The sequence below is a fragment of the Gobio gobio genome, assembly GCF_949357685.1.
Source record: "Gobio gobio genome assembly, chromosome: 17".
Classification (NCBI taxonomy): Eukaryota; Metazoa; Chordata; class Actinopteri; order Cypriniformes; family Gobionidae; genus Gobio; species Gobio gobio.
Window position 1 is genome coordinate 4,490,055 of NC_137110.1, and position 9,510 is coordinate 4,499,564.

General features: G+C 34.7%; 1 protein-coding gene across 1 annotated transcript in view; it reads right to left on the minus strand.

Moving 5' to 3' along the window:
- The window catches only part of uba7 (ubiquitin-like modifier activating enzyme 7), an 85,628-nt gene extending 76,118 nt beyond the window's left edge, over positions 1 to 9,510 (minus strand). Inside the window, exons 1-3 of the mRNA XM_079840950.1 lie at positions 9,263 to 9,510; positions 8,832 to 8,879; positions 801 to 969 (exon numbers count right to left, since the gene is read on the minus strand). Of these exons, the coding sequence (XP_079697076.1) occupies positions 801 to 969; positions 8,832 to 8,875 (213 nt within the window). The 5' untranslated portion in view covers positions 8,876 to 8,879; positions 9,263 to 9,510. The remainder of the gene's footprint in view (positions 1 to 800; positions 970 to 8,831; positions 8,880 to 9,262) is intronic.

Consider the following 9,510-nt stretch of genomic DNA (forward strand, 5'->3'; position numbering starts at 1 on the left):
CAACCAAAATGTTGAAGGTCCAAATCAATGCAGTTTCAAAGGAAGGGTTTCAGACACTCTGTGCGATCCCAGACGAGGAATAGGGTCATATCTAGTCAAATCATCAGTCATTTTTAACCTAAATTTCTAGATCTAGTGATCTAGTGTTGCTAGTGATTGCGCAAACACGTCGAAATGCTAGTGGCATGTCGCAGAGCAGCACAAGATGAGCAATTTAGGTTAAAAAGTATATATATATATATATATATTATTTTTTTATTGAAAATGGCCGATCGTTTCACTAGATAAGACCCTATTCTGAAGCCCTTCCTTTGAAACTGCATTGATTTGGACCTTCAACATTTTGGTTGCAATTGAAGTCCATTATGTGAAGAAAAATCCTGGAATGTTTTCCTCAAAAAACGTCATTTCTTTTCGACTGAAGAAAGAAAGACATGAACATCTTGGATGAGATGGGGGTAAGTACAATATTACGAAATTTTCATTTTGAAGTGAACTCATCCTTTAAGAGACTAGGGACAACCCTTTTGGTCAACCATTTTTTCCATCATAAAACTAGCAAAAGTGGATTTGGACACGCCCAAAATGCACCTGCGCTTCAGACCATGCACGTAGATTGTTTAAATAGGGCCTAATGTGTCTTGACGGACCATGTCTCTGAATGCACACGTGCGTGAATCACCGTTCATTTTCACTGCATAGACAACAGCAGCTCTGAGCATCTTTGAAGCTTCTTTCCTGCTTAGCAACGCATGACAGACTATTTCGTTTTTGGATGAACTACTGTCAAATGTCATTACCTGAGAAGACAGATCTCTCCACTCCACCACACCCTCATCCTGAACGGTGACTGATCGAACTCCAGCCAGAATCACATTCTTGGCAATTTCCACGCCAAGACCTCGCATTCCAGCAATGAGGACATCAGCCTTTCCCATGCGACGCATTGCATCATGGTCAATCACATACCTGTTGTGAGAGGAAAAATTGTCCCATGCATGTAGATTTATTACCTAAAACATTTGACCTCTGAATGTTCCCATTTAAAATTACTTTTTGTGTAACAGAATAAATACAGTTTTATAGGGGTTTTAATCTAAATTAAAATAAACATAAATTGATTCAATGCTTCAGTACACAGAGAAAATATTGCGATTATAAAAGACTTTATAAATGTCTACATGTTTATCTAAATGCACACAGAAGAGAAACTGACTTTAGGGCCCAGCGGAACAGCTCATCCGCTCCATATAGAGCTATAAGAGTCATGAAATATCATGTTATTATAACGTACTGCTCTGAGACAGAAGGTTGAGGATCCAAATGCAGCTTTATTTTAAAGGGTAATCCACACTCGTAGTCAACCAACAGGCAAGAGGTCATAACAGGTAAATCAGTCCAATCAGGCAAACAAGACAGGAGAGAAACGGATAATCCACAGAACAGGCAACAACTCAAAAACCAAGAGTCAAGAAGCCGCTCAGAAATGCAGTGTGAACAAAGCAAGACTTCACAATGAATGACAGACATGACCAGGCTTATAAAGTGTGAGCTAACAAGGTAATGGGGTGCAGGTGGATGTAATCAGGAAGGAAGTCTGGGTAGTGAGGGATGTGGGAAATGTAGTCCTCAGGTGAAGTGACAGTCTGGGATGGAGTGCCCTCTTGTGGTAACCAATCATTTGTGATCATAACATAAACACTCAGAAAAGCAGTGATACAACTAACAAGACCCTCTGGGTGGACTACTCTCACTTGTTATATTATTATTGTTCCACAAGAGGTCGGCAAAGACAATCACTGCATGAAAAAAGGTGTATCCGGACCAGGATACTCCTGTATACACTGCTGAAATTCGGAAGAATCCAGGAGTATACTGGCCGGATAGGTCAAATTCCATGGATCCGTATATGTCCGTATTCATCCGAAATGGTACCAAATCGGATGTATGTTGTGGCCGTATACTCCCATGCTACAGCCATTTGTTGCCATGGCAAATAATCCCATCAAGTTTTTCCCAGGAGACATTTTCACACCTCTAAACAGCTTTGCCTTCCACCCCCTATTGGTCCTTCATCTCAAACTGGATTGGTTGTTTTTTTTAAAACCACTCCCAAAACCCAGACTGCTATTGGAGGACAGGACGCATTGAAAACCCACCCAGTGACTTTATTGGTTACTTCTAAGGCTAAGGGTGGGCTAGGTTTTGTAGCATAGGGACTTGATTGGTTATAGGCCAGCTATGCAGATTTTGCTCATTAATATATAATATATATAAAAAATAATCCCCTCTCCCTCCCAAAAAAAAAATACACACAAAACAATTTGAGAAAGTCTGAAATATTTATTAAAAAGGTATATATAAAAAAAAAAAAAACATTCTTAACAGCATTATAAACGAACATTAAAACAATGGTGAAACAAAAACAAGTGAACTAAATGTATTTAAAAGGGATGAAAATGTAAAGGAACAAATGTAAAAATATAAACAGTCCAAAGAACATAAATATACGTTAAATTGAATTGGTAAAGAAACAAAAAGGGAAAAAAAATTAACAAAATGCATTTAAAAGACAGATTTAAAGGAATAAAATACACAGTGAACATAAAAAGGAAAAGAATAAATATACAAATTAAACAATATAAAATGAGAACAATAAATTTATAAGACAAAAAAAAGTGTATATAAAATACACATAAATATTCCAAGTAAACAATATAACCAAATAAAAAGAACAAAGAGCATTATAAACATACATTCAAATGAATGGGGGAAAAGATAAGTGAACAAAATGTTTCTAAAGGAAGGCGACGTAAGAGGAACAACAATACAAAACGTGGAGATCAAAAGCAACATGGACATCTAAAAAGGAACAAACATACAAAGTATACATTATAAAACAAGACAAAGAAATCTATAAATTAAAAAGTGTATATAAAATATATGTAAATGTTCTATATATGGGAACCAATAAAAGTATAAGTATATAAACATAGGAATAAAGAAAATATAAAATGGAACAATTGAATATTAAAATTATAATTATAAAATAATTGTGACCAACTCTAACACAATGTTGTTTGAGCTAGCCAAACCATCCACACTGGCCTTCCATCAACAACAGCATCATCTTCATCTTCATCATCAGGTCTATAGTTGCGGTCTTCCACAGGTTCTGTGTTGGTTTGTGCAACCCTGGACCTGGTCTCCAGCAACTGCAAAACATGACAGTAAATTAACCACTAAAACTCAGAGAGGAGTATAGACATTCTGGGGGGAAAACTGCTTAACCACTTTCTTAACTTACCCGTCTCTTTCTCTGACGGTTCTGTGTGATGTTCTTCATAGTGTTTCTTTTCTGGGCCTTTTCAGACTGAGCCAAAGAATACTTCCTCAGCAAAGTCTCACAAAATAAAATACATCTTGCGACCTGCCAAATAATACATTAATAATATATAGTTAATGCCAATAAAAGCAAGTAAAACAATTCAATTAAAATGTATTTGTATAGCGCTTTTCACAATACATATTCAGGGTTTTTCCTGGGTCAAAAATGGTCTTCGGTGGTGGCTGACAGACATGGTCATCCACACACACACACACACACACACACACACACACACACACACACACACACACACACACACACACACACACACACACACACACACACACACACACACACACACACACACACACACACACACACACACACACACTAAAAAAAAAATACCCTACCCACTTGATCTGCAAGCACAAAACTGACAATAAATTTGAAATAAATTCAAAGAAAGTTTGTAACTTTTGCTTATCTTATTTTGATACCTTGATGTTTGTTTTTTTTCCTCATTTTTACACTATTTACTGATAATTGTTTGTTTTGGTAATCATATCAATATTAAAAAAATGAACAAATAGCCTAATTTTCTGCCATATACAATCAGCTAGCTAACAACAACTTTGTTCTGGGTTCACCTCACTCCAGTCTAAACTAAATGATTTTAGGCGATTTATTTTACTACACATTATAAACATAAATAAGCTGAAAGACTGTTGATAATTAAAACTAATTCTTACTATCCACTCTTGCTAAAGTGGGTAAGCACACTTGTGTTCTCATTTCAGGTGTTGTTCTGAGTAAATGATTAAACTAATTCGTGAGTTCAGTGTTGGACAGATCAGTTGTTCTAACCAGTCGTTAAAATGATTCGGTTCAAAGGAGTCATTAGGTGGCAAATCGGACATTAGCAGACGCGTTGTGTGTGAATCCCGTCTTTAGAACATCGCGAAAGATTTGTCAACACACAGAAAACACTACATAACCGGATAGGATTTGTTTCCTGTTTATTTAAAGTATGCTTTATGCAGCTGGTCAGAGAATCAGTCAATGTTTTTTGAGCGCATTTCACACCCAGCGGTAATTAAATGAAGACGTCTGATAGCGCCACGTGCAACATGGATTCGGTCTTCCGACCTTTTGATTTTGATTAACGTAATATGTGAAACATTAGAAAGCTAAGAATGCTTATTTTGAAGACAGAGAGAGTGCGAGCGAGGGATGAGCTCACTGGTCGTTCTCTCTGTCACTCAGTTAACTCAAGTGCAGCAGTCATCTACTACATCAATCATAAATCACAATAACTCATCAAATAAGGCTTTGGCGGGACAAAAATTTGTTTTGGCGGCCGGCAAAAAATTTTCAATGTAGGAAAAACCCTGATATTGTTTCAAAGCAACTTCACAGAAAATGCATGCGTCTACATTACAGAAAAAAACAGAGAACATTAAAATAATTTTTAAGATTACCTTTTACACATTCAGGGTCAACATCTGTAAAAGTTCTTCAGGATCATGGATCCAAAACTTCTGGATCATGAGGGGGGAAGAAACATGCACACACACAAATGAATATTAATTTGTTTGATAAAACATTAATATTAATTATCAACTTACGGACAAGGACTTGCAAAACATACTCACCAGGCCCATACAAAAACTTCACAGTAGATCCAAAATCCTGGTTTGCCTATAATTTTTCAGAGTCCAAGTATGGTGGATTCCTGTCCTCTCTGCAGAACAAGTGTACATGACAGTGTTTTCGGATTACTCTTTCCAAAACTCTGTTACATTTTATGACAAGCTTGATCTTAAAACTAGCTGACAGTAGGGATGGGCATTATGACCATATAATTATACATACATGAGAAATTTTATTTTACAATAACGATATCACAATATATTTATTTTGATAGATATTTTATTAAAATGCTACAGAATAATACTGCTTTAAAAGTCTTCACTGTATGATATTCAATTAATTAATATCACTTGATTCTTAAAGAAGCAGAAGGTCTTCTCTATTCTTTTGTTTTATTAAAATGATGACAAAGATGCAGCCCCTTTAAGAACGGATGCACATAATGACACGCATCCGGGATTCCCCACGTTAACTTGAACTGTTTAACTTACTTAAGACATAACTGACTGTTTAAATCAAGTGAATACCTCACATGACAGGCTTACTGAGATAACTGTGTGCATTTTACAGAAAGATAATTGATTTCGGGATCGCCTGCTGTCTGAGAGAGGCTTATTTTAACACATGCATGTCCCGTTCATTATTCTACATTCATGCATGTTTCCTTGTCAAAATGTCAAAAAGTTTTAGTACAGTCAGTGCTGCGTTATATACGCTATATTCCCATTCCGCAATATAAAAAGGTAATGTTAACGTTTACAGCAAAATCGCTAACAATAGTCAGTATCATCAGATCGCCATAACACCCAGCCCTAGCTTAACAATATTACAACACAACAAAACACAGAAACAGAATATGTAAGTTAATCACGATTAGCATATGACTTTAATGCACTAACGTTATATCTTGATGAGCAGTAGAAACAATATAAAGGGATTTACGTTACCTTCTGCCGTCTGCTGTCCGCCATTGGAAACTTAGTCTGTTCGTATTCATGTTTTTTCGTTCTCAGTCGACATCCCACCATCAAAATTCGTCCAAAATAAGATTTTAACAGGTTTAAATGGTCCATGCAATGCCATTAATAGACCGACGTGAAGATTAGAAGCCGCGATCGCGTCGCGTCCCCGCGAGCCACGATCAACTCCAACGGCAACGGCAATGGGTGTATAATTCAAACTGAAGGCGCGCACTGTCATTGGCCAGATTTCTGGATGACGTTCAGATTGACCAATCACGCTCAAAAGAACACGGAAAGACAGCAAATAGCCTTGCAAATATAGAAAAAACTTGTTTTAAACAACAGTTAGAAAATGTGTATATTTATTTTTATTTGCTGTTATATTTAATTAATTGGTCAAATGGTGTTTTGTGGTGTGGGCAGAAGTTTCAACCTGGAGAGCAGTGCAGATTTGTACTCTTTAAAAACAATTATTGTTTGATATTTAGTTTGCTATATATTTTGTTATATTTGTATCCAGAATTGAATGTAAAAATACACCTTCACTGTAAAACAGAAAATTAAATTAAAATATCTTAATTTAAATAAGGAAAAATCTGTAAACTAATAGTGTTTTCTCTAAAACGTTTAATGTAAATTTCTGTGAAGTTTTTTAACTTTATTTGACTTAAGATATTTGACTTTAATTTTACGGTTTTTGTTTTGCAGCTGTAGCTGCTGTTTTTTTAGGTTTTTATTTTTACAGTGTAAATATAAAACTAAGAAGATTTACTTCAAAATGACAAAGAATAATGTTAAATTGTTAGTATGGACATAAACATAAATCTTTAATATAATGAGCTAAATATTGTATTACAGTTGTTAATTTACAGATATTGTTTGTAATTTTGCATGAATTTGTTATTTATGAAAACAGAAAAATAATAGTTATGTTCCTGTATAAAAAAATGAGAATTACTGTAGTTTGTCATTAATGATATAATCCTTAAAATAACAGTCAAGTTGTTTATTTAGATATTGTTTGTAATTTTACATCGTTTTAAACATAATTCAAAATTACAAGAAAATACTGTAAATAAACTGAAGTTTTTTTCTGTAAAATTAGGATTATTTTTATTGGTTGCCTTATTTTTATTGGTAACCTTATTGGTTGCACCTACATCTATTGTGAGTGGTGGATTTCAAACCTCAAAACGCCCCTCTTTTGCAGCGTGTTAAAGTTAAGAATCTTGGAGTGACACTTTTTGTGAACAGTTGCAGAGCTGAAAGATCTGCTTGTGTTTCTGTGTTTCTTGAGCAAGTGAATCCCTGCTCTTTTTTATTCCATATTTTTATTTTGAGCATATCAGTTTTTGGTGTTTTTAAAACAAACTTTTTCATTTTCCACATTTCATCTCCTCTTTATTTAATTCTATTATTGCATACAATTTGTAAAACTTTGCAAAAATTGTTTGGGGATAGTCTAAAATGTTTGGTTAATTATCCTTTGTTAATTCCATTACATTTCTTTGTTTATTTCATTACATATTCAGATTTTTTTGTGAACGTATATGTTCAGACAGGGTTTTTATTTTGTACTGTTTTTATAAAAAATATTTGATTAAGAGACTCTTTTCATGCAGGGGTTTTAAGGCCCAGACACACCATTCTGATGGTTTGGCCCAGACCCAGGCAACGTGAACCAACCCCACAGTCGGCTTTAGTCATTGCTAGTTCAGTTTAGTGTTTCAGGGCCTTAAGAATTCTTTTTTTCTGTGCAAAAAGCTTGTTTGCTGTAGCCTACAGTAGACCAGAGATAATTTTCAATCCTGAATTCCTCCCCTGCCCCCCCCTCCCTCTGAGAACAGCCAGCACAGCAAGTGTCAGTCATTAACATATGAAAGGTCTTCTTCACACCTAACAGTCCTCAGTCCAAGCACACCCAGCAATGTTTCAGCTGTATATGTCCGTGAAATTTCACGGATTCCTGTATACGTCCGCATACGTGAGGTTTCCGGGTTTTTCTGGAAATATACTGTTCCGTGTTACTCTGATCCGCTTTTTCCCACATACATCCGGTAAACATCAAATTACACAGGAGTATACCATGCCCGGATAGTGCCGGATTTCAGTGTTTTCATGCAGTGAATGTAAGATATTTTGAGCTGAATTAACAGTTATGCATACAATAGATATTTTGAATTTAAGTTGAAAGAATGTGCTCAAATTATTATTTATTTATTATTTATTGATAAAATCTAGTAATTTAAAGGTAAATAAAATTTAAAAAATGACAACAATTTTGCATTAAAAAATATTATAAATTTAGGGCTTCGGGTCATTTTGACCCGTGAGGGAAGGATTTGTTACAAAGTGTGAGGGAAGGATGAGGGTTAAATATAACAAATACTGCCATGATGTATATTTTGCATATTTAAATAAAGTAAGTAAATGAGAATTGGGGGGAAATGCTCTTTAACACAAGCATCATTTTCCTTATTTCTATTTTTATATATGCACACACACAAACATACATATATATATATATATATATATATATATATATATATATATATATATATATATATATATATATATATATATATATATATATATGTCTGCTTTTAAACCTATTGTCTATTAGGCGTCCATTGTAAATGCATTAAACTAATTTCTGGTCTTTTTTTACAATCTGAGGAACCTCCAAAAATATATTTTTTGAATGTCTAAATGAAATTGCAATAAGGACAATGCACCTTTTTGTTTGTCATTGGATATGAATTCAGTTTCAAGAACTTGATTAGTATTTCCATAGAGTCAGAAAGCACAAACAAAATCAAATATAGGCTATGGGAAAACCAGGATAAGTTGTGGGTTATGTGTCACATAAGAATATTTTACAGTACACTTACAGCTGTCGAGAATATAATCCCTCGTCAATATCAGCCTGAGCCATTTTTCTGTAAGAATGACAAATCATTATCAGTGTTATTATTAGTAGAAGAAGTCATGTCAGATACCATGGTACTACTAGGCTAATCGATTTCCATATTCATAGGTATTAACATGTTACATTCTAAAAATTATGTTAGTATTATTGCGTGTCCAACATGTTAGTATTGTACTTTTAGCAGTGATGGGTCGTTTAGATACACCTGTTCAACACTTTGGGTAAACAATGCATTGACAGTTTTAAAGGATGAATTAGCAAACAGAAATGTGACCAACGACGAAAACATAAACATAGCAACTGTAAAGGCTAACAAGCTCGTTATAGAAGTGTTACTTCTATAACGAGCTATTATCAACGAGTAGGGAATATTTTCAATGACATTTAGCCTACCTTTCAGCGGTGTTGGTCGTTTGGTTCCTCTGTCAAAACAGAAAGTATTTCTGATTCAGAAAAGTGGGTTTCACTTTCGTTTATGTTTTTGTTTCGTTCCTGACATTGTGTAACTTGGCCTCTCGCGCACAGTCAGCCATATTGAGATGTTAAAAAGATAATTATAATAGTTTATTGTTCGAACGCTTCTATCAGTTGACGATGAGATTCCTCGGGTCACGGGCGAGATTAATTGCAACATTAATTGC